This window comes from Chrysochloris asiatica, unplaced genomic scaffold (assembly GCF_000296735.1).
Source record: "Chrysochloris asiatica unplaced genomic scaffold, ChrAsi1.0 scaffold00129, whole genome shotgun sequence".
NCBI classification, from domain to species: Eukaryota; Metazoa; Chordata; class Mammalia; order Afrosoricida; family Chrysochloridae; genus Chrysochloris; species Chrysochloris asiatica.
Window position 1 is genome coordinate 4,275,156 of NW_006408647.1, and position 24,682 is coordinate 4,299,837.

General features: G+C 36.1%; 1 protein-coding gene across 1 annotated transcript in view; it reads left to right on the plus strand.

Annotated features, from left to right (window-relative positions):
* COL25A1 (collagen, type XXV, alpha 1) overlaps positions 1–24,682 on the plus strand; it is a 668,242-nt gene that overhangs the window by 496,375 nt on the left and 147,185 nt on the right. The window contains exons 11-12 of the mRNA XM_006869318.1: positions 17,167–17,193; positions 19,477–19,521. Coding sequence (XP_006869380.1) covers positions 17,167–17,193; positions 19,477–19,521 — 72 coding nt within the window. The remainder of the gene's footprint in view (positions 1–17,166; positions 17,194–19,476; positions 19,522–24,682) is intronic.

Genomic DNA, 24,682 nt, shown 5'->3' on the forward strand with positions numbered 1-24,682 from the left:
ACAACAACCTATTAGTAGAAATTAGTTTTCAAAGGGGTTATGAGTTGGGCTGCTAGCATTAAGGTCAGCAGTTCAAAATCACCAGCTGTTCCATGGCAGAAAGATAAGACTTTCTGCTCCGGTAAAGATTTACAGCCTCAGAAACCCTATGCAGGGTCACAATCAGTCAGAACTGACTCCGCAACATACAACCAACCAGTCGATCAATTGTGGATTCTCATGGTAAACTTTCCACAGGAATTCAGAGTTCTTTCTTTTGTTGAGGGGCTCCATCCAAAAAGAAATAGTTGTGTCTTTTGCTCACTAACAAAACAGGGTCCTGAAATGATTCCATGTGGACTTGCCCTGTAAAGTTTATTTAAAAAAATAATTAGCTAAGTCTTGGTGAAACTAACACACAGGAGCACAATAGTTGGTGAGGAATCTACAGCAGAAGTGTGGATGGGTTAAAGGTGAAAGCTTTTAAATGGGATGCCTTCCACAGCCCTCCTAGGCAACTGTTCACTGGGACCTAATGTTACTCATCACCTAGAAATTCCCTATTCCTGACCTGGAATATTAAGACAGATATTTGATGCTGATATTTTTGTTGTTGTTGCATACAGGATTATCTATAGATAGAGTGAAAAAAAAAAAAGAAAAAAAAATTGTAAAAATTAAGCAAATATTTGTTTACAGTGGTTAAGTCTGCATATGAAGCAATTAGCCCTCAATGCTTTAGTGCCACAGAGTAAGAAGAATTCCTTGAAAAACTCCAGTGTAAATGTCAGCACCTGTACTTTCTATTCTGGATAGTAGTCAAAACATGTTCCTCCTATACATTCTGCATACATTGGAGCCTACTCAGAATTCTCTGGAGCCCTTGTTTGCCCTCTGGTATGCACAGCCTAATCGGAGTTTTACCCTCAGCACTGGCTTTCTACCTTGATGCTTGAAGAAGCATCCTAATTTACAAAGTTCAAAAATAAAATGAATATACAGATTTTTAAGTGGCATCCTTGAACACACATGATTTGGGTGACCTCATGTATGTCAGAGTAGAACTATGCTCCATTAGATTTTGAGTGGTTGATTTTTCAGAAGTAGATTCCCAGACCTTTCTTCTTAAGTGCCTGTGGTGGACTCCAAATTCTAACCTTTTGGTTAGCAGCCAAGTGTGTTAACCGCTGATATCATACAGAGACTCCATAAATACTCTGTAGGCTATACAATTGTTGCCATTGTTTTAAGTGCTGTCAAATTGTTTCTGACTCAGTGATCCTGTATAGGGTTTTGGAGGAGTAGCTGATGAGCTTGAACTGCCGACCTTGGAGTTCAAACTGACCATGAAGTCCAGAGTATTATCCCCCAGTACCACAGCAGGACTCTAGGATATACAATATGAATCACAAAATAATCCCGTCTTCCTACAACTCTTAACTTGGTGTCAGTAAATGTAAGTGTTTGACCTAGTTCTAAAAAAAATTCTGTTATTAATCTGCTCTCTCAAAGACAATCCTGGATATTTTTCTATATACTTTGTCTTCTTGCTCTACACACCTCAGGTTTAGTTCATGTCCTCCTTTTCATGATTCAACTAACTGAAAATGAAAAACTTAAATGACGAATATTTTAAAGATAAGTGGATTATAATGATCCTCTAAATCATTACATTATTTTTCAAGATGCAAAACCCTTTTTAAAAAGAAAACGTCATAATGTACATAAAGAAAAGTAAACAAATCATAAATATATAACTCAGTGACTTTTTGCAAAGTGAACATAACTCTCTAACCACAAAAAAAGAGCAGAAACGGAACAGTATCATAACGTAGATACTCCTTTGCCGCTCTCCATCCCCATCCCTCCGTTCTGACTCCTATCACTGTAGATTACTTCTACCTGTATTTAATTTGATATTAATAGAGTCAGATTGTGTGTACACATTTGTGTGTGACTACTTTCATTCTGCATTGTATTCATGAGATCATTGGCTTCGTTTTTAATAACCTTCACAGCTGGTTAAAAACAAAAATCAGGAGGAAAGGCCTTACTTCCTTGACTGTCCTGTTAAAACTACATCACTTAGATAGCAATAAATGAATGAATTGTCTGTCTGACCTTGGGCAAGTCACTTCGCCTCTTCATTTCTCATCTGTAAAGAAAGAATATTAATACCCTCTCTGCCGCCTTATAAGATTGCCGCAGACAAATGCAATAAATTAGGAGAAAGCACTTTAAAATACATAATGAAGAACTATAGGAGTATGTTATTATTATTATCACTCAGTTGTTCTCTCGAGAGTAAATTACAGGTGAACATTGATTTCTATAACAGATGTACTTCTGTAAAGTTCTGTATGAATCAAATTTTCATAAATCAACATAATTTAAATGTAGTGGGGAATTTTGCTATTGAAAGCAAGTCTGTTCAGTCTTTTTATAAAGCAACATTGTCCTCTAATTCTTCTTCCCAGATTAAAATGAAATAATTTTATGATTTAAAATATGATCTTTTTTTAAAATCACTTTATAGGATAAGCACTGGACTGATAACCACAAGGTCGGTGGTTCAAACCCATCAGTTGCTCCTTGAAACCCTTGTGTAGAGTCACTGTGAGTTGAAACCAACTTAATGGCATTTAGCAATTTAACAGTGTTTAACATGAGTTGTTGTTGTCCAGTGACATCAAGTTGGTTCAAACTCATAACAAAGCTGTATAGGTTTCTGAGAAGCAGCGGATAGGTTTGAACTGCCAGACTTTTAGTTCTGATGTTTGTCCTACAGCACCACACCAGGACTCTATTCACTTGAGTTGTTGTTGTTGTTAAGTAGCACTTATTTATTTTAACATATTTTATAGAGAGAAACTTAGAATTATAATTGTAAACAGATTTTAAGAGGAAAGAAATTGCCTTAGACATTTTCTTTCACATGTAAACCGTGTGTGTGAGTGGGAGTGTGTGTCTGCATTTTAACTCCAAGTCTGGTAAGGAGAAAAATATATTGTACCAGTAGCTTTTAGAATTACTATACTCTGTGACACTATTTTAACTGTTGCATAATAATTCCTAATGATGAGAAGCAAGTGAATTAATAACACAAAAATGCTTTGTGAACAACAAAATTTCCATAAATGCGAAGTTGTTGTTGTTATGTGCCGTGGAGTTGGTTCCGACTCATAGCGACCCTGTACAGGGATTCCAAGGCTGTAAATCTTTATGGGAGCAGAAAGCCACATCTTTCTCCCACGGAACAGCTGGTAGTTTCGAACTGCTGACATTGCAGCCTGCAGGCCGATTCGTAACCACTACGCTACCAGAGAAACGAATGTCGGGTGACATAAATTGGCACATAGACTTCTATGAAATGGAAGGGCTAAAGACGTTCCATATTAGCTATTGATTAAGCTTTATTATTTGCAATTGATGGAATCCTGGTGTGGCGCTGTGGGTTAATGCGCCAGACTGCAAAGCTGTTTGAACTGCAATGTTGGTGGTTCAAGCTTACCAGCTGCTCCTTGGAAACCCTATACAGGGTAGCTATGGGTCAGAACAGACTCAACGGCCCTTCACAACAACAGATATGCAATTGATAGGTCAACTTTTTTCCTTTTTTTCTAATATGGGGCTTTGCAGCTTCCCTCCTCTTACTCTTAAAAATCACACCATATTATAGTATCAGTCAGTTCTTCGCAGTACTATCCTCACCCACCAGTTAAAACAAGAATTGATAATAATTATTTCTACTTTCATCTTTTCTGCAATGTATAAAATCATGTGTTTGTTTATGTCATGGAGGAATTTTTACTTATCAGGAGAGTTTTGAGAGGTACTAGAACATTTTTTAAAACTTTAAATGTCTCTGATGATGAAATGAAGAAGCCAGGAACAAGCTAAAATTAGCTCTTAAAAAAACTGTCATGAGCATGTCAGGTGGGGAATTAGTTTCATAATCCAGGATATATATTTTATATTGCAAAAATAATCATCTGAGGATTAACAGTATCTCTGGTAGAATAAAAAAGACCTGCAGCTCAAATGGTTCCACATTTATTTAATCCTGCTGTGCATCTATTCTGTAAACATGACCTTCAGGTTTTCTGAGAAGTTCAGGATGGGATTTTAAAGACAGATCTGCAGCTTAAATAAATTCGCCTCCATCTAAATAAGGAGAGAGCTGCTCTTTCTTTTAAAACTTAAATCGAAGCTTTCTGACAGGACTGACTACACTTGAAAGTACGAATGTTATGAACCCTCACATAAGTGATCTTTATTTTTCATTTCTTTGGAATTTTAAATAGTTGTTAAATAAAATAATCTTTTTCAAAAATTTATTTTCTTTTAATATTCTTTATTCTTACTTAATAGTAGAAGTTCTTAGAAACATAAAAAAATGCTACATAGTTTTGTTTTCTTTTTCAATATACCAACTAGTCCCAGTTTCTTGGATATTGTTTTTTGGTCCAAAGTGTCTACATACAAGGTCTCACAGACCAAGTCATTTCTTATACTCTAAAACTCTTTCTTCTTCCCTCTACCCTTACCCATATATAAAACTCTGTAATGTACCCATTATTGTCTTTCTAAGTTATGTTGTTGTTAAGTGCTGTCAAGTCGGTCCTGACTAATAGTGACCCTGTATAGAGTTTCTGAGGAGCCGCTGGTAGGTTTGAATCACCAACCTTGTGGTGAGCAGTCCAGTGTATCTCTTACAGTGCCACATCAGGACTCCATTTCTGAATTTTAACAGTACTTATCATGTTGCCAGATAGAACCTGGTGATTTCTAAGAGCTGAAACCTCAGAAAAACCCTTAAAGTAAAATTTGGACTTATGTCTGAAGAGTTTATATGTATTTTTAGTCTTACTGAATTTCACTTGCAAACACATTTAATTCACTCTGGGTTATGTCAATGTAGTGCCTTTTATGTTAAAGAATAATATGTTGTTGTTGTTGTGATGTGCCGTGGAATCATAGCAACCCTGTACAGGGTTTCCGAGGCTGTAAATCTTTATGGGAGTAAAATGCCTCATCTTTCTCCTGCGGAACAATTGGTAGTTTCGAACTGCTGACCTTGCGGTTCGCAGCCCGATTCGTAACCACTATGCTACCAGAGCTCCTTTAAGCAACAATAATGACTTCTGCATCATTTAAAATAAAAGAAAAGAATAGGTAAAGATTTACTTTAAATGGAGTCATTTGCAGTACACTGCTGTCTCACAGATTGTCTGAAACGCATCACGTAGTTGCACTTGGGTCCTTGGGCTCTCTTGACCAACAGTACCACAAACATGGAGACAACAGCAAACTTCTCTTCCTGATCCTGATCTGACTGTAAGAACAAAACCCCAATTCTTAAGACCACAAATAATCAAAATGACTAGAACCATCTTAGCCGATCTACTTATCAGATTCGATTTAACAATGAAATCTTGTCTGGTGGAACCGTGTGGACTTCAGTTACTCCAGCTGCCTGCTGCGATGCCTTTGCAGCTGTCCTAATGCTTTATTATCCTCCCTTAATCTGATTGTCCATGAAGCCTTGTAAATGCCACACAGAGCCAGCCCTTCCCACCTCCTTGGTATTATTGTGCAAAGCCTGTGATGCTTTATTTTCCAGTCTGAGAGTAAGCAAGCCTTCATTTTCTGATGCCATCCTACTGGCCTTTCAGGTGGCCCAGCTCACAGAAACGTGCTCTGCATGAACTTTTACAGAGGTGTCTAAAGGTCACTTTCACGAAGAGATGGAGAGGAATATTGGACAATCCTTGAAAACTGCATCTGTTTTCCTAGAAACAAAAAGTAGACTTTGGAGAAAACATTTTCAATAGTGATGCAGAAACACAATCAATTTACATAAGTAAAAGGAAATGATCTAAAACACTATGTAGATGGTTCTGTCTGCATTCTCCTTGCATTCTTTCTTTCCCCAATTCCTCATCCCTACCTCCTAATGAGGAATTGGGGAAAGAAAGAATGCAAGGAGAATGCAGACAGAATCATCTACATAAGAGGAGTCCTGGTGTGGCGCTGTGGGTTAATGCACCAGACTGCAAAGCCAGTTGAACTGCAAGATCGGTTGGGTAGGATGGTTCAAGCTTACCAGCTGCTCCTTGGAAACCCTATACAGGGTCGCTATGGGTCGGAACTGACTTGATGGCACTTAACAACAATAGCCTCCTAAGGAACTGTGAATTTAAAATTGAACTCGCTGTATTTTAAACTATTTTTATGTTATACATACTAGGAGCACAGTGGCTTTGTACAATAAGCATTGGACTGTGAACCATAAGGTTAGTGGTTCAAGTCTTCCAGTCACTCCACGGGAGAGAGATGAGGCTTTCTGCTACTGAAAAGAAGATGTACACCCTTGGAAACCCTATGCAGGGTTGTTATAAATTGGAATTGACTCAACGGCTGTCAACAACAGCACTATGAAATAATGAAAATTTCTACCAGCTTTTGGAACATCCCTCATACATCTACCTATGCTATAAATAATTACGTACATTGAACTATGTTGTTGTTGTTGTTGACATGAATCAATCATTAAATCATATATTATTACAAATAATTAGCTTTATATTTTTCTCCCAACTGATGATATTGCAGTGTTGTTGCTGTTATTCAGTTCCATTGAGTTGATTTCAACTCATAGTGGCTCTGTATAAGGTTTTTGAGGCTATAAATCTTTCTGGAAGCAGAAAGCCTCATCTTTCTCCTGTGAGATTGTTGTTGTTGTTGTTGTTAAGTGCCATCGAATTGGTTCTGACCCATAGGGACCCTGTATAAGATTTCAGAGGAGCAGCTAGTGACCGTGAACCACCAACCTTGTGGTTCAAACCCACATGGGAGTCCAACGCATTAACCCACAGCGCCACACCAGGACTCCTAATGTTTTCTGTGCATGTGTGTATGTGATGTGTCGTGGAGTCAGTTCCTACTCAAAGGGACCCTGTACAGGGTTTCCGAGGCTATAAATCTTTATGGGAGCAGAAAGCCTCATCTTTCTCATGTGGAGCAGCTAGTAGTTTCAGACTGCTGACCTTGAGATTAGCAGCCCAATTCATAACCACTATGCTACCAGAGTTCCTTAATGTATTCTGTAGACAATTTAAATTCAACAGAATTACTACAAAACTGCTTTTTACTCTGCATCTTCTCATACCTATTCATGTAGTGTAGATGATATGGAGTCTGTATGTACTCATGAATATGCATAGTAAAATTAAAGACTGAATTTTATAAGGACAGTGGAGCCATAATTACATCAATTTATAGGCACGCTATGTGGCTATTTTTTTTAAAGTAAGATAATGAAAGATAGAGAAGTAGTTTTATAAATTATCTAGTTTCTCACTTAACAGATAAAGGAATACCATTTGAATGAATCTGTGACTTGGCCAGTGTCACAAAACTAGTCAGCAGCAGAACTAAAGTAGAATCCAGTTTACCTGATTGCATATTCTACAGCCTAGATCTGCACTGAACAAAACAGTTGTTACTAGTTCCACATGGCTATTTAAGTATAAAAGAATTGAAATGAAATAAAAAATACAATTCCTCAGTTACACTAACCACATTTCAAATGCTCACTAACCACATACAGTATGTGTTCACCATATTGGATTGAGCAATATAGAACATTTGCATCATGGTGGAAAGTTGTATTGAATAGTGCTGGCCTAGATAGAAAACAGATCTCAATAATATATGAGTATATATTATAGCCTCAAATATAAGACTGTCTTCTGTTGATGGTGGGATATTGGACTTTTAGCAGCCAGAGCTTTTAACATTGTTGATTTAAAATAGCAAAAGCACTTAAACTTTACTCACTAGAAATATTTTTTACTGAGTATCATGTAGGATGATAGGCCTTTGTGTACCATAAATTTGTTTCCTTTATGGTACACAGGGGAAGTATGTTTAATCACAGAGGGCAGAGGAAGCCTGTTAATTTTTCTTTCTTTCTGGGTCATTTCCACTTTGGGTTCAGCAACAAGAAACCATTTATTAAATATTTAGAATGGATAGAGTGTCTACTTTTAGTCCTGGGTATCTGTTTGGGGACCTGATCAGAATAGATTCTCAAATATCTAGATCTGTCTTTAATCTGTTGGAAGTATGTAAGATTCAACAAGCAGTCCTGAATTCTGGTTTTGTCAAGTGGTGAGAAAAATGTATTAACTTCTTTAATTTCCTGAGCTTTAAGAGACCTCCCTAAAAAAGGTCACAGCCTCATGATTTTGAGAAACCAATAAATGAATCATCCTGGTTGAATATTTACATCCCCCTTCCCCACAAATTCAAAGGATGAGATAGAGAAGTCAGAAAGACATTTACTCTTTAAGAAAATAATTACTTCTATGAAAACTTTTTCATCAAATGTTCATGAATAAAAATAATAACATATCACCTTATTGATAGAGTCTAAATGAGATTTGTTTTAGAGAAGCTTTTTAAATAATACAATTATAAAGTAATATTACTAAAAAAAAAAAAAAAAAAAAATCCAGGGACTTAAAGAGAAACAACTGCCTCAAAACTGAGAATTCTTTCCGGTGATAGTAATATGATAGTTGTTGTTGTTGTTGTTATGTGCCGTGGAGTTGGTTCTGACTCATAGCGACCCTGTACAGGGTTTCTGAGGCTGTAAATCTTTATGAGAGCAGAAAGCCTCATCTTTCTCCTGTGTAACAGCTGGTAGTTTTGAACTGCTGACCTTGAGGTTCACAGCCTGATTCGTAACCACTATGCTACCAGAGCGTATGAGTGGTAAAATAATGTGTGCCATCTGATAAATGAAATTTGAACAGTTTTATTTTCATTCATTTATTATTTCAATTTATTCAACTTATTTAGTAGGTATAGAGCTCTGTAATAGCCTTTGTTGTTGTTGTTGTTGTTGTTGTTGTTGTTAAGTGCCATTGAACAGGTTTCTATTCATAGCCACCCTGTATAGGGTTTCTGAGGAGTGGCTGATAAGTTTGAACCACTGACCTTGCTCTTGAGGACTTTGCTGACAAGTGAAGTGGATTTTTTAAAATATGTAAAACATATTAAAATATAGCCATTTAAACTATGCACATAAAAAGGTACAGAGGTTGAATACAAGCTCTGTCTGGGTATGTTAGAGAAAGCTAACAAAGGAAGTGAGTTATGACAGCTGAGCCTTGAAGAATGGTTAAGAACTTTGCATGGGGATTAATGGGAGAAGGGAGACTAATAGATCTGTTAGGGAAAGTATAAATGATTACGTATGACTGAAAACACTCCACAAAAACTGAAAATGAGAGGTGAGACCCTCTCTTCTCAACACTATCACCCTTTTCTCTTGCTTGTGCTGTTTCTTCATACCCAAGTCAACAAATCATTGGCTTTTAGACTGAGAATGTTTCAGCACTCTCACTACGTTCTAAACATTCCCCAGTAGTTTCTAGTTTGACATTTCTACACACTTAAGCTATGAATCCTGTAAACCTCACTTTAATCATACTCCAGACATATAGGTACTAGTGTCTAGAGTTTGTATAAGTAGCCCTGGTGACACAGTGGTTAAGCACTTTCCTGCTAACCAGAAAGTCAGCAGTTTGAACCTACCATCCGCTTCTCAGGGAAAAGATGTGGCAGTCTGCTTCTGTAAAGCTTATGGTTTTCAAAACCCTCTGGGCAGTTCTACTGTTAGAAACAATTTGACTGCAATTAATTTGGTTTTTCTAGAGGGTTTAGAGTTTATGTTTCTTAAGTTTCTCACATCAAACATCCATGTGAACATAGAATTTTATATAAATTCATCTTAAATAATTCCTTCTTTTTTTAAAAAGCTTTTATTGTGAATTGAGTTATAGTTTACATGGGAGAACATTGGTTTTACATTCATCGTTTCATTGTAATCATGACAATCTCCTCTATGCATCATCATTTAACAGTATTTGCTTATATTCCCTCTGTTTTGTTTTGTTTTTGTTTTTCTGTTTGTTTGTTTTTGTTTTTTGGGAGTTGTACACAAAAACACTCAGGAATATGTAATCATTTAAACAACCAAAGAGCACATTCTGCAAGCCTGCCTCCTGGCTGCCAGCACACAGCCTTTCTCTTTCCATGAGTCCAAAGTCCTCAGCTGCTCTCTCTCTCCATGTCCTCATCTCTGAATCCATTAAACGATTCCTTCTTAAATAAGACAAATTTTTATTATCTGTTTCAAATTTCTTCTTTCTCTTTATAAAACAGGTGTATATGTTTTCTTCATCTTATGGTGCTTTTGACTAGGTTAATATCTTTTAAAAAAATTATGATTAAAGTCTGTTACATCAAACCTTTGAGCAAGTCTGATGCTAATGCTTTTATGATGCTAATGCTTTTATGACTCAATGTTGTTGTTGTGTGCCATGGAGTCAGTTCCGACTCATAGCGACCCTGTACAGGGTTTCCGAGGCTGTAAATCTTTATGGGAGTAGAAAGCCTCATATTTCTCCCATGGAACATCTGGTAGTTTCGAACTGCTGACCGTGAGATTAGCAGCCTGATTAGTAACCACTACAGTACCAGAGTTAGATTATATGGTTTATCACTCTAACCTATGGAACCAGACTTTAAAATGTATTTTCTTCATTTCACCTAAATTTTATTAAATCGTGGAAAAATTTTTTAATTCAAAAAGGAAATAATTTTAAATGGCTTAATAATTTAGAGCCTTTATCTTTCCCTTCACAGATGGACTACCTCTTTTTTTTGTTTTTTTGGTTCCCTGTGTTTTTTATTACAGAAGCTGGTTATATATTCTTGTATCCAGGAATGACCAGCAGCTTTCAGAGCCTCAAATTTTACTGTTAGTCATCAGGGACAGAACAGGAACTGTGTCCGCCCCCTACTCACAACAGAACATCATTTCCTAATAGCAGGCAACCAGAACTTGCCTTAAAACACCTCCCAAGAGGCAGCCTGAAGCACATCATTTAGAAACTCTGCATCCTGTTTAAGCAATTAATACCTCAATCAAATTCGTGCTAACTTTGGGAGTGTCAGAAAAATTCATTAATTTCTTTTTTTTTTTTTCCATTCTATGAGCCATCAAGCCAAATACTTTTCCCCCCTAAACATACAGGAAAGTGCAACCAATACTTAATGGTTACAGAATCATTCATTTCTTAACTGACTGCTTTGAAGGCTAACTTGGGTTGATAATTTTACCCACTGTTTTTGGGATGGCTTTCTAAAGTTTATTAGAGGTTTTGTTCCTACAATCACATGCCCAGCAATACCATGTGACTAAGATGATTTTGTGTTGCTGTTTTCATATAGAAGCCATGCATTCCTTCAGTCACTATTGTACTTAAAGGTAATCTGGAGGTTATTTGAATAAATGGGTAGAGTTAGAATGACCAAAAGAATAAACATCTTACTATTCCTATTTTGTGGCACTAGTACCTAAGGTGTAAGAAAAAAGTTTGGTATGCTTTATGTATTCATTTATTTATTCTTATCATTTTCACCATGCTAAAAGTCAGCAACATATATAAGGCCTTCAAATGTGGTTTCCCTTCCTGACCCCTACTCCTATCTCCTACTACTCACTATCAACCCCCTCGCATGTGACACTTCTGGTCTTGGCACTTTCTGGTGCCTTGCTTGGAATATTCTCATTTCCATATGTATGGCTCCCAACCTGATCTCTTTCAGAGTTCTGTTTAGAGGTCACTTTATCACTGAGGCCTTAACTGACACCCTCCTCCCCAATTTAAAATACTGCCACATCTACTTCTCTCTCCTTTTTGTTTTAGCACTGGCCACCTGACCCTACTTTACACTTCACTTGTCTGTTTGTTCTACTTGTTTATTCTCTTTTTCTATCTACTAGAATATAAAGTTCAGGAGGACATGCATTTTTGTCTGGGTTGGTCACTGCTGTGTCCCAAGTACTAGAATATTGCCTGACACACAGTGGATACTCAGAAACTGTTAAGTGAATGAATAAATGGAAAAAAATCAAAAGGATTCACTGAGTAATTACTATGTTCAAGCTACTGTGCAAGATAAAAGATACTTGAGTGAAGAAAGCAATAACCTGATAATTACATTGCTGCATAGTAAGTTCTATGAAAAAAGTGCAGTCATAGGGGTGCTTTTGAGTACAAAAGAAGGGGCCCTGACTTCATGATTAGTGTCAGAATTTGGGAATCACTGAGCTCTAAATTATGCAATGGGTAGTGGAGAGAACAGAGAGAAGAAAGCCTATGATCGGCAAAACCAGAGGTACGTCAGTGTACGGAAGTGGAAGCATGGCATATGAGTATGTGATGAACTATAACTGTTACTGAAGTATGTTCTATGGAAAGTTACAGGAAAGATATGAAGCTTGTAGAAAGCTTCCTCAGACAGCAAAGCAGCCATTAGGTATATGTCACATTGCACAAGTGGGGGGAGTGAAAAGGATTTGAACAAGAACATATCAGTGCAGTTGGAGAAGAGAGCCAATCTGGAGAGCTAGTCGTAATTGTCTGGTGACTCAAAGAGGTGTAAGGAATCAATTTTATGTCTGAGTAACCTGTTTTAAGGAGTCCTGATGTGGCGCTGTGGGTTAATGTGCCAGACTGCAAAGCCATTTGAACTGCAAGGTCGGCGGTTCAAGCTCACGAGTCGCTCTTCGGAAACCCTGTATAGGGTCGCTATGGGTCAGATCCAACTCAACGCCACTTCACAACAACAACAAATCTGTTTTAGTAAAGGTAATCACCAACATGGGGACTTTCAAATTTCCTTAAGTGCTGAACATTGTGCATAATTCTTAGAAGTAGAATCAAGCAAATGGGGAGAAAACAAGAAAGACAATCTCTATGTACTATATAATTTCTTACTTGTTTACAAGTTTTTAAGTTAACTTCACATGGCTCGCAATGGTCTTTTTACACAATCTTGAGCACATCAGTGTGAAGTTTTGTCTACAGATTAATGATATTGCTTCACATTAAGATTTTTTCAGTGGCTCGCTGTAGGTTAAGCATAGAACTATTAACCATAAGATCAACACTTCAAACCCATCTGTGGAGCAAAGATGAGACTTTCTGCTTCCATAGAGATGTACAGCTTCAGAAAGCCTATGCAGGATTGTTATGAGATGGAATTGACTCTGTGGCAGCTGGTTGATCATTTGTATAAAGCTTTACACCATTTTTCAATGAAAAAGTTTACACGTTTTAGATCATCCAGACCATATATTGGTTGTACACAAAGTATATGCTAATATAAATGAGCACACCAAGGAAATGTCTAAGAAGGGAACACCTCAATAATAAAAATGGGCTAAAAAGATTATAACTCTAGTTTGGAAAGCCCTTTAATTCAAACTGGTTACATCTTGAGAATATAATATAAACATGGAATTTCATTTCAAAATCTGGGACTATTGGAACAATTGACTTTAATTTTAGGACTAATAAATCAGAAGACTAATTTGACTCATGAATAATGGATTTATGACATTCTTTATGTTATTCAGGCTGAATATATAAATGTGTTTATGAACAGTTATATAAATTATTCACTGATTCTATGTTAGTTTCCCATTGTTTTTAAATTTTAAATTAAAATTAAAATATTTAAGTTAGAAATATAAAAAATGGTTATATTAATTTATAAGTTAAATCTTGATGCCTCAAGATTATTGAATTGTAGACATCTTAACGAACTGATAGCAAAATGTTCTAGTGTCAGAATCACTTTTTGATCATTGAAGTCTAAGTTAGTATACTTAAATTTAATGACAACAATGTTACAGATATATAATGGAATTTTAATCTCAGAATGCTCAAAACACATACACATGAGTCAAATCTTGGTCAGTAAGATAATTGTACCATGTATCTGTTTATGTGTATGTATTTCTCAGATATTTGTCTGAGTCTTCTTTATTCCCAATTCCCTCTCTGTAATAAATGATATTGTCTTTGACATACTATTATTTTTCCTATCAGTGAGATGAAAGAAATACATGTACATTTTTCATAGCTGAGAATATATGCTTGGTGATACAGTTATAGATAATCTATAAGATATGTTTTCATCATTTGAAATTAGGGTTTTTTAAATTTTTGGAGTGTAACAAAAATAGTAATAATTTTCTAGTGTAGAAAAATATTATACTTTCTTTATGAACATCCTCCAACTTTCACTAAATATTGTGCTAAAATATACAACTAGTATAATTTTTAAGGAGCTATGATAGCATAGTGGTTATGAATTGGGCTGCTAATTTTAAGGTCAGCAGTTCGAAACTGTCAGTTGTTCCATGGGAGAAAGATGAGGCTTTCTGCTCCCATAAAGATTTACAGCCTCAGAAACCCTATACAGGGTCACTATGAGTTGGAACCAACTTCACCACCACCAATATAATTTTATGCATTTAAGAATTGTGAGTAGTCTAGGTTCCTGATTTTATATGGTCACTGAACACAGAACAAATTAGAAAATACCAGGTGAGTTAGTCTCAAGTCAAAACATTTTATTTAAAATTTGCTCTTATATTCACAAGAAATTCATTTACTGTCGGAACCGACTCAATGGCACTTCACGACAAACAACAACTCCATGCTTATACATATAATGAAAGACCCATCTTTAGTGAACAGTATTATTTCATGTGGCAAATGAGAAACAAACGTTCGTAAATTGAACATTACAGTCTTAGTCTAAAAATTGAATTAATGTGTCTTTTGTTATATGATTTCCTTTCTAACATAAACATTTTACAAAATAGGAAAATGGAATCAGAGATAATGATAAAAACCATGTCTTTTCTCCACTTTCAGATCTGCTATCACTACAAACTCCAAATTCTACTCTTAACATAAACATTTACTTCACAAACAATATGACCAAGTGAGGAAATGATTCAACATGTTTATGTGCTGAGGGGCAGGAACTAGTAGAGGTGGGGCTAGGGGGTGTTCCGATAAGGATGCAGGAATAATTGATGGAGAAAGATCCCTGAGGGGAAAGGCAAAGATGAATCCCAGAGTCCACCAGATGAACTTGCCCTGTATGAGAGGAGGGACTCTTCTTTCTCTGACACAGGAAGGAGATCCACATGGACTGTTGAGAGACAAGGAAATTTATACTTGATAGTCTTTAATTTCTCTGCAATGTCTGAAACAGAAAGAAATAAGAGTGAGATGGGTAGGGGGACTATCTGGCCACACAGATACACCAGATAATAAGCTCATTAAAAAATTGGTTTAAAAAATAGCAAAACAAAATGTCTGTTGCTTAAGTTCATCAAATAAGAATACGTAGAGCTCTGGTAGCGTAGTGGTTACGAATCGGGCTGCGAACCTTAAGGTCAGCGGTTCGAAACTACCAGCTGCTCCGCGGGAGAAAGATGAGGCTTTCTACTCCCGTAAAGATTTACACCCTCGGAAACCCTGTACAGGGTCGCTATGGGTCGGAACCGACTCGATGGCACTTAACAACAACAACAACAGAGGTAGAATTGCATGGTGGTGTTGGCTATGTGTGTTGAGTTGGCTGCAACTCATAGCAACCCTGAAATTGGGTTTCCAAGTCTGTAAATCTTTACACAGGAGCAGAAAACCTCATCCTTCTCCCTTAAGGTGTCTGGTAGATTTGAACTGCTAGCCTTGCAGTTAGCATCCCAACTCATAACCCACTACACTACCAGAGCTCCAGAATTGTATGTTGTTGTTCTTCAGTGCCATCGAGTCAGCTCCAATCCATAGTGACCCTACATAAGATTTCCGAGGAGCAGTAAGCTTGAACTGCAGACCTTAAAGTTCAAACAGCTTTGCAGTCTCGCGCATTGACCCACAGCACCACAGACACTTTAAATACCCTAAAGCTGATTGTATCAGGAAATTGTTGGTCTTCCTGTAAAGATTAAAAAGTAACTTTAGGTGAACGGATACTCTGAATGTTCCTAAACTTGGTGTACTTTTTATCCAAAAAATGCATGACCATTTTTTTTACACTTATGACCATTCTCATGTTTAATGTTTCTTTAGACGAATGTAAGATGCTGATGACCTGAGATGTCACACATTGAAAATAAGATAGCAATCATTTAAATATAATAGAATAGAACTTTCTAAATAAAATGATGGAATGTCTATTATTGTTGCTAAGTGTCATCGAGTAGGTTCCAAATCCACAGCAACCCTGAAAACGGTTTCCAAGAAGCGGCTGATAAACCTGAACCACAGATCTTTCGGTTCAACCTGACCTTGCAGTCCAGCACATTAGCCCACAGTGCCACACCAGGACACCATGATGGAATATCTATAGTGTCAATAAAATATGTCACAACTGAATTTTTTTTTTTTAATTAGGGAAATGTGCTAAATATTTTCATTACAAAAGGCCATAAATATTTAGAATTTTTTTTTTGCTCTTTTCCGTAAACACTCATCGAAGACAGTTCCAAAGCTATGTCTTCCTCTAAATAAAACCAACAGATTCTTACTTCGTGGTTGAAAAACTGCCAAATCTCAGAACTGCCACATTTCCATTTTACATGTAAATATTCTCATTCATCTCTCTAAATACTTTTTTTTTTTTTTCCCCATCTCAGTGTCAAAATCTAAGCAGCAGCTGACAGCATCTTTTGTTCTCTTCTGGTCCACACTAGGTGCCTCAGTTGACATTGGCATCTCTCAGTTTGTAAACAAGTTTTTTTCCAGGTCAATTGGACACATTTTGTAAGAGAAAGAGTTGAACAAAGCCTAAATTTTTTTGTAATGCTATTCGATTATTTCCTTTGCAAAGCTGCTTACTAAACTTTTGCAGATGCAGAAACAATATAACATGTCCGTTTGCCTATGTACTGCATTTTAACAGATTCTAGCAACATCTCTAGCCTTCTAAATATGATAGACTTGCAGGTATTTGAAGAATCAGATACAATGCAGCAGCAAAGTATTTTTTAAAGGTAAAAGTATCCGCATCCTATTGCATATGCTTATTGGTCTTCAAAAGAAAGCAACAGAGAAGAAAAGGCCCATTGTGTGTACTTCCAACTGAAATTTTTTTTTTTTTCCCCTGATGTACAAAACATCAGCAGATTCAGTTCAGCAAAGAGAAGCATGCACAATCAGTTTGGTTTTAATTGGTCAATTAAGTTTAAATAGTTACAGCATTATGTTAATTGATATGTTTTTTCTTCTCCTTTTATAGGGTCCTCTGGGTCCTCCAGGACAAAAGGTACAGTATAAACAAAATATTGTGAAACAATTGCACTCCCATTGCTTGATAGTTAGCATGAGAGGTGAATGATTTAGCTACTGTAAGCCATGCTGAAACAGTTGCTCTGGTTTGTACATTCTGCTCTGTCAAAAATATTTGCAGTCATATAATGTGAGTCATTATTATTATTTTTTTTTTGAGTCATTATTTTTCTAATTGACATCATTATAGAAAAAATTCAGTACATACAGAGCAAACTCTTTTCAATTTGTGCTGTACTTGTAGGTTATTAAATTTTTAATTGAAACACTGAAGCCAAACTTAAAATGTGAAAGGACATGTGACATTGTATATAAAATGCTTGGCCTTCTTCAAATATATGATTGCAAAATGACTGTAGAACTAACCAGAACAAGGGATGTAGGTATTGTTTGGTTGACTGTATTCAGGTTAGCTCACTAATATCTGCCTTTGCTGAGGTAATCTGAAAATGACTGGCTGCGTGTCATTTCAGCATTATCCACAGCCATCAGAATTGACCACTACATTCTAATGGAGAGAATCTAAGACTTCTGAAATTTCACCAGTCTATAGGATGAAATGTTTCGATGGCAGCTAGATTGCTCATTACCACCAAAGCATCACTAAGTCCTCATTCTCCACTGTGCCTCCCACAAAGAGAAAAAGGATATTTAGCCTACAGAATATTAAAGAAAACAATAGTATTGCAACAGGTGGAAAAGTGATTATTACTTATCATTGGAATCCATCAAAGATAGACAGTTTTTATCCCCCCAAGCACTGGGCATGTGGCATCTGTTGAAATATAATCCTACAAACCTAGTAAAAGTCAATGAGTTGTGAGACAACTTGTGTGTAGGAACACTTTGTCCTTGGCAATAATGTCTCTATTAAGCATGGTGTGAAATTGTAAAGCTACCCTAATCCACATGCAACCAGGATAAAATTACTACTTCAGGCTTCCGGAAGTCTTTTAATGACCCACTCAACATAATCACTGAACACAGTGAGGAAGTTACCATCTTAGCTGGTTTGCATATAAATAGTTTTAGTGATTTTTCAACTATTATTAAAGATATTTAGTACCATATATCTGTAAAGAAAAACCTGTTATCTATGTTAGAAAAAAAAATTAGCAGATGGTATTTAAAAATGATTTCTCCAGACCCTGAAAAGGAGAACTAATGGAGGGAAATGACATCACAACTTGAAAACATTTGCTAATGTTTCTGCATCGAGTCAAATGTCATAGATTTTCTCAGATAGTAATTAGCTTTCTAGTCTCAGCTCACTCTACTTACTTACACACTCACTTCAGTATGAGCACACTTCCGCATGCACACACACACCAGGATTTTTTTTGGACAGACTTGTGTTGTTCCTGATCAGTATTTAACGTTTGTAACACCTTTTCTAGTCTAGTTTGGAAAACATGTTTACACACAAATGGCTTAAATATACTCCCTGAAAGTCCAAAGGAGACATAGTTCAAATACCACAAATTTAGGTTTACAACACTGGTCCTTTGTTTTGTTAGTTGTGGAACAAGGAGTTATTATTTTAATTATCTTTTGTTTCGTAGCTCTTAAACTTGTAACTCAAAAAAAAAAAAAAATTCAATAGGTTCTCTCACTGCTACGCTCTTTTTTAGATGAAACTAAGCCAGTGTGTCTCTTAAAACCACCAAACTTTAGAGTCATGTGGCCTTCTGATAGATATGCATCTCGATTTATGATGTGAGTTTTAAAAAAAATCATATTAGGGTAAAATCTATATATCAAAACAAGGTTAAATTTTAACATGTTTTGGGGGAAGCATAACCTGTTTATATTATTACACATTTGGAAATAATATTGTTGTTGTTAAGTGCCATCGAGTTGGTTCCGACTCACAATGACCCTGTGTAGGGTTTCCAAAAAGCAGCTGGTGAGCTTGAACCGCCCACATTGAAGTTCAAACCGACCTTGCAGTCCAGTACATTAACCTATGGTGCCATATGAGGCCTCCTAGAATTACTAGAAGCGCTGAGAAAACAAAGCTTCCCAAATGTACCTTGCAGCACATCATTAAATAAAAGACTGTATAAGGTGGGGAATATCCTTCCCCAGGGCGGAAAAAAAAATTCCCATTAACATATCTTTTTTATGGCTATAAGATAATAGAGTAGAGCCAGATGTTTTAGCAAAGTAAAATGATGGCTGACATAACTAATTCAATAAAAACTTAGAATTAAACCATTTTGTAATTATGCTATTCACTTAGTGTTATGTGTCCACGTAGGGTTCTATTGGAGCACCTGGCATTTCAGGGATGAATGGACAGAAGGTGAGTTCTATAGAATATAGTCTTTTTTGATAATTTGGAGAGCATTATAGTTACCAAGTCATTCTAATCAGTAGTGTTAATAATGATTTTTATGCTTACTAAACACACAATGTATACTTCTGAAAGACAGGGTAATTATGGTCCAAATGATCAAAGTACTGTAATTTTAAAAGATGAATGAAACAGAAATTCTTCATAAAATTTTCTGTTGTAAATATATCCTTGGATGTAGTATATGTTCATGTGTTATATATTAAATACAACTGTATCTTCCTCACAGGTATGTATATAGTAGAGAAAATACTATGTTGTTCAAGTGCTGTCAAGTTGATTCCTACCCACAGCAACCCTGTATAGATAGGTTTCTGAGGAGCGGCTGGTGAACTTGAATCACCAACCTTGTGGTTCAAACCGATTTTGTAGTCCAGTGTACTAATCCACAGCACCACACCAAGACTCAGAGAAAATGCGATGATTCATGTTAATTATGATTAAAATGCACTGTAGTTAATTTTTGTCATGGAAAAGTGAGTGAAAATTATTTTATTTCTTTTCGTTATTAAAGTTATTCTTACAGAGGGAACCTATTATCCCTGAATCCAGAAGCAAGCTCTTTTTACTGTTAGGTAAAACTTGTTGTTGTTAAGTGCCATCGAGTTATTTCTGACTCATAATGACTCTGTATATGGTTTCTGAGAAGCAACTGGTGGGTTTGAACCACTGACCTTGCAGTTAGTGCTTATCCTACATCACCACACATTAAAAATGCTTTGAATAGGCTTGCCAGTTCTGATACTACATTTTTATTGTATTGTCAGTAATGAGGGATAATAAGTAAAGAAAATAACAGCCACAACTTTACCTACATACCTGTGTTTATGTATACATTAATACCTGCATCGTATTTATGAATTGGACAGCTAGCATTATCCCACAGATGAGTGTAATATCATGTATTCCCCAACCTCCCTGACCAGCTTTTCAATCTGGAACCACTACAGAGACCAGGAAAGCTAATGGACAGCTAACAAAGCCACTCTCTGGAACCATCTACCAGGAGCCAGAGGGCTGAGTGAAGGACTTTCCAGTTCCTGGCAGGGTTCTTGGCCTGACCCTTTGAAATTCAGTAACAGATCAGCTAGTCTTCCTTCCTTTCTTTCTTCCTTTCTTTCAAGTCCAAGAGCCTTTTGGACTGGGTTCTGAAACCGTAACAAATGCAACCGTAAAAGAATGTACCTATCCATGACCTTTCCCATCTTTTTCATCTTTATCATCTTAATTCTTTGTCCATAAGATATCACAGTTTTAAACCTATTGAGTGGCTAAGAACATGAGACTGCAACTTAGAGGCTCTGGGAAATTTAGCAAAGCCCTTGAATTCTAGATGTTACAGTTTTCTCATGGTAAGGCATCAGAAAGGGAAATAATAGCAGAAACTACCTAGGGTCGAGGTGGGGAGTGCATGAATAAATGTACACAAAGCCTTTATGTTTAGTATTACTGTTTAAAGTTTTTCTTCTCATTTTAGTGCAATTCTGGAAACTTGACTTATGTTTTAATAGAGGCTCTGTGTTTCCAGAATTAACTCAGTTTCCATATAAAATTAATTTTCTCAACCAAGGTTTATAGTATCCTCTAGTCCTCAAACCAAACAATGCACACTCATCCATAGTTAACTGTCCATTCTTCCGCTCTATTTTTCCACTTAGTAATATGTGTAACCATTGGCTTCAGAAATTCCTGCAATCACAGAAGAGAAAGTCTCTTTGGAACATTGAAGACATGAAAGAAAACACAAAAAAATTCATAATGTCTTCATTGTAGGATGGATTTTCAGATTTTATAAATCAAGATAATACCTTAGTAAAGATGACATAGCACAAATGCAATTTTGAATACTGATTTCAGATAAAATGTGTATAGCCTAAGGGTAATGTTTTTCTCATTTTCTTTTTCCACTTTGAGACAACCATGGAAATTTATAGAAGTCTTTAACCTGAAACAAAACAACTCTAAAACTGTCAGATATACTCATATGAGGAGTGAATATTCTTTGTTTTTGCAAAGAAAACATGCAATTTATTTAGCGAGAAAAAGGAATGTGACATTTTCTTGTCCTAGTCTCTGAGTACAAATTATATTTGAAGGAGATATATAGTTAATGTTTACAGTTTCTGTTTTATTAGACATCTTTGTGGCATTTAAAGTATATTCTGTAAAACCTAGGGAAAATAATGATTTCCCACTTTTATGAAGGTGTCAGCACAATTTAGCTTAAAATTCTTTTCCGTATTTCGTAAAACTTCACCTAAAATTTTATGTATAGAATTTCTGTTAATCCTATTCGCTAACATAGCATCTGCTATATCATCTTTAGGAAAATCATGTTTAACAAAAAGCATAGTTACCCTTCTCTGAAACAGCAAGTTTTTACACAAAACAAACAAACTTGAGAATAAAGTAGTAATGCATTTCTTAGAACAAATGAAATGTGTTGTGGACCTCTAGAATATGTTTTCTGAGATAAAAATATATTTTACATATTTTATGATGTAATGTTATATATTTTAAACCTCAATGTTCTTTAACTGTTTAGGAAACATTTTTTTCCCATTTCACTTTTACTGAAGAAGTACTTTCTATGCTTAGAAAATAATTTTCAACCAGGGATTAAGGGACAATTTAATTGCTAAACTACCAGAAATACAGAAACTAACAGCCAGGAAATTAAAATATTTTTATTGCTTGTTTAAAAGGAGAAAAAAATTAAATGACTTAAGAGAATTTTTGTTGTATACTATAGCATCTTCCATCCATTCAGAGTGACAAAATTGTGATTGGCTGGACCAATATACTTGGTAGTGACTTTTGGCACTATTTCTCTTTGAAATATTATCACCTTGGCTGAATACTTCTGGGGTTTATTTATGATCTTCCAGTTTTCAGATTGTATTAGGAAGAAGATTTGCATAAGCGGTAACATGGCATTAAATTCCAATCTAGCATGTCAACCTACAAAGAACTATTATGCATCCTCCTATGAAAAGTAGGAGGCAGTCTGATCCCTTGCAAAGAGCATGTCTTTGTAGAAAGAGCATTATCTTTCTCAGAAAGAGAATGCTTCATAAACTTGTTTGGGCAAGTTACTGGGCATCTCTAAGCCTTGGATGTAAAACACAGATACCAACTTTGCAGTATTAACTAGATAATGTGTATAAAGTGAATACTGTGCTGTTGTTGTTGTTAAGTGCCATCAAGTCAATTCCAACCCATAACGACCCTGTATAGGATTTCCAAGGAGCAGCTGGTAAACTTGAACCAACAACCTTCCAGTTCAAATGACTATGCAGTCTGATGCATTAGCCCACAGTGCCATACCAGGACTCCAAATACTGTGTAGTAGGTGTTTAGTAAATATCATCAAGTCTTTGTATTGGTATTATCACACTTTAAGAGTTTCAGAAAATGAGCCCTAGTCATATATTCAAGTGTGGGATAGAGAAGTTAGTTGGATATATGATGTTGTTGTTGTTGTTAGATGCCATTAAGTCAGTTCCAAATTACAGTTGGAACAATAGAATGAAAAACTGCCCAGTTCTGCACAATCATCACAATGGTTCCTATGTTTGAGCCCATTGGTACTGCCACTGTGCCACTCTATCTTGTTGGAGGTCTTCCTCTTTTTCATGGGCTCTCCAATTTACCAAGCATGATGGCCTTCTACAGTGATTGGTCCCTCCTGACAACTTGTCCAAAAAATGAGAGATGAGGTGTCATCATCCTCACTTCTAAGGAGTATTTTGGATATACTTCTTACCATACAGATTTGTTTGTTCTTCTGGCAGTCCATGGTATTTTCAATATTCTTCATCAGCACCATAATTCAAATGAATCATTTATCTAAGTTCTTTCTTATTCATTGTCCAACTTCACATGCATACGAAGCAGTTGCAAATACCATGGCTTGAATCAGGTGCAAGTTAGTCCTCAAAGTGATAACTTTGCTCTTTAACTCTTTAAAGAGGTCTTGTTCAGCAGATTTGCCTAATGCAATATGTTATTTGGTTTCTTGATTGATGCTTCCATGAGCATTGATTGTGGATCCAAGCAAATTGAAGTCTTTGACAACTTGAATCTTTTCTCCTTTCCTCATGATGTTATTTGTTGGTCCAATTGTGAGGATTTTTGTTTCCTTTCATTGAAATGTAATCCATAGTGAAACCTGTACTCTTTGGTCTTCATCAGGAGGTATTTCCAGTCCTCTTTGCTTCCAGCAAGCAAGCTTGTATCATCTGCATATCACAGGTTGTTAATGAATCTTTTTCTAATTCTGATGCCATGTTCTTCGTATAATTTAGCTCTTCAAATTATTTGCTCGTTGTACAGATTGAATAAGTATAGTGGAAAAATTCAGTCCTGGCACATGTATTTCCTGTTTAGATATTCAGTATCCCCTTGTTCTACTAGAACTGCTGCCTCTTGGTCTATGAACAGGTTCCTCATAAACACAATCAGGTGTTCTGGAATACCCATTCTTCACAATGTTACCCGTAACTTGTCATGAGCCACACAGTTGAAGCCTTTACATAGTCAACAAATCATAAGTAAACTTCTTTCTGTTATTCTCTGCTTTCAGCCACGATCCATTTGACATCAGCAATAATAGCCTTAGTTCTACATCCTCTTCTGAATCCAGCTTGAGATTTTGGCAGTTCCTTGTCAATATACTTTTTTTTTTTTTTTCAAGTTTTTATTGTGAATTATGTGTCAATATACTTTTGCAGCCATTTTTTAAATTATCTTTAGAAAAATCTACTTGCATGATATTGTTAGATGATTTCAACTTTCCATTTGATCACCTCTCTTTGGAATGGGCATAAATATGGATCTCTTCCAATCAGTTAGCCAGGTAGCTGTCTTCCAAATTTCTTGGCATAGAAGAGTGAGTACATCCAGTGTTGTATCAGTTTGTTGAAAGATTAGAAGAGTGAATACATCCAGTGTTGTATCAGTTTGTTGAAAGATTACAGATTGTATTGGGTCAGCTCCAGGAGCCTTGTTTTGTTGCCAATACCTTCAGTGCAGCTTGGACTTCTTCTTTCAGTACCATTGGCTCTTAATCATATGCTACCTCTTAAAATGGTTAAACAGAAACCTTTTT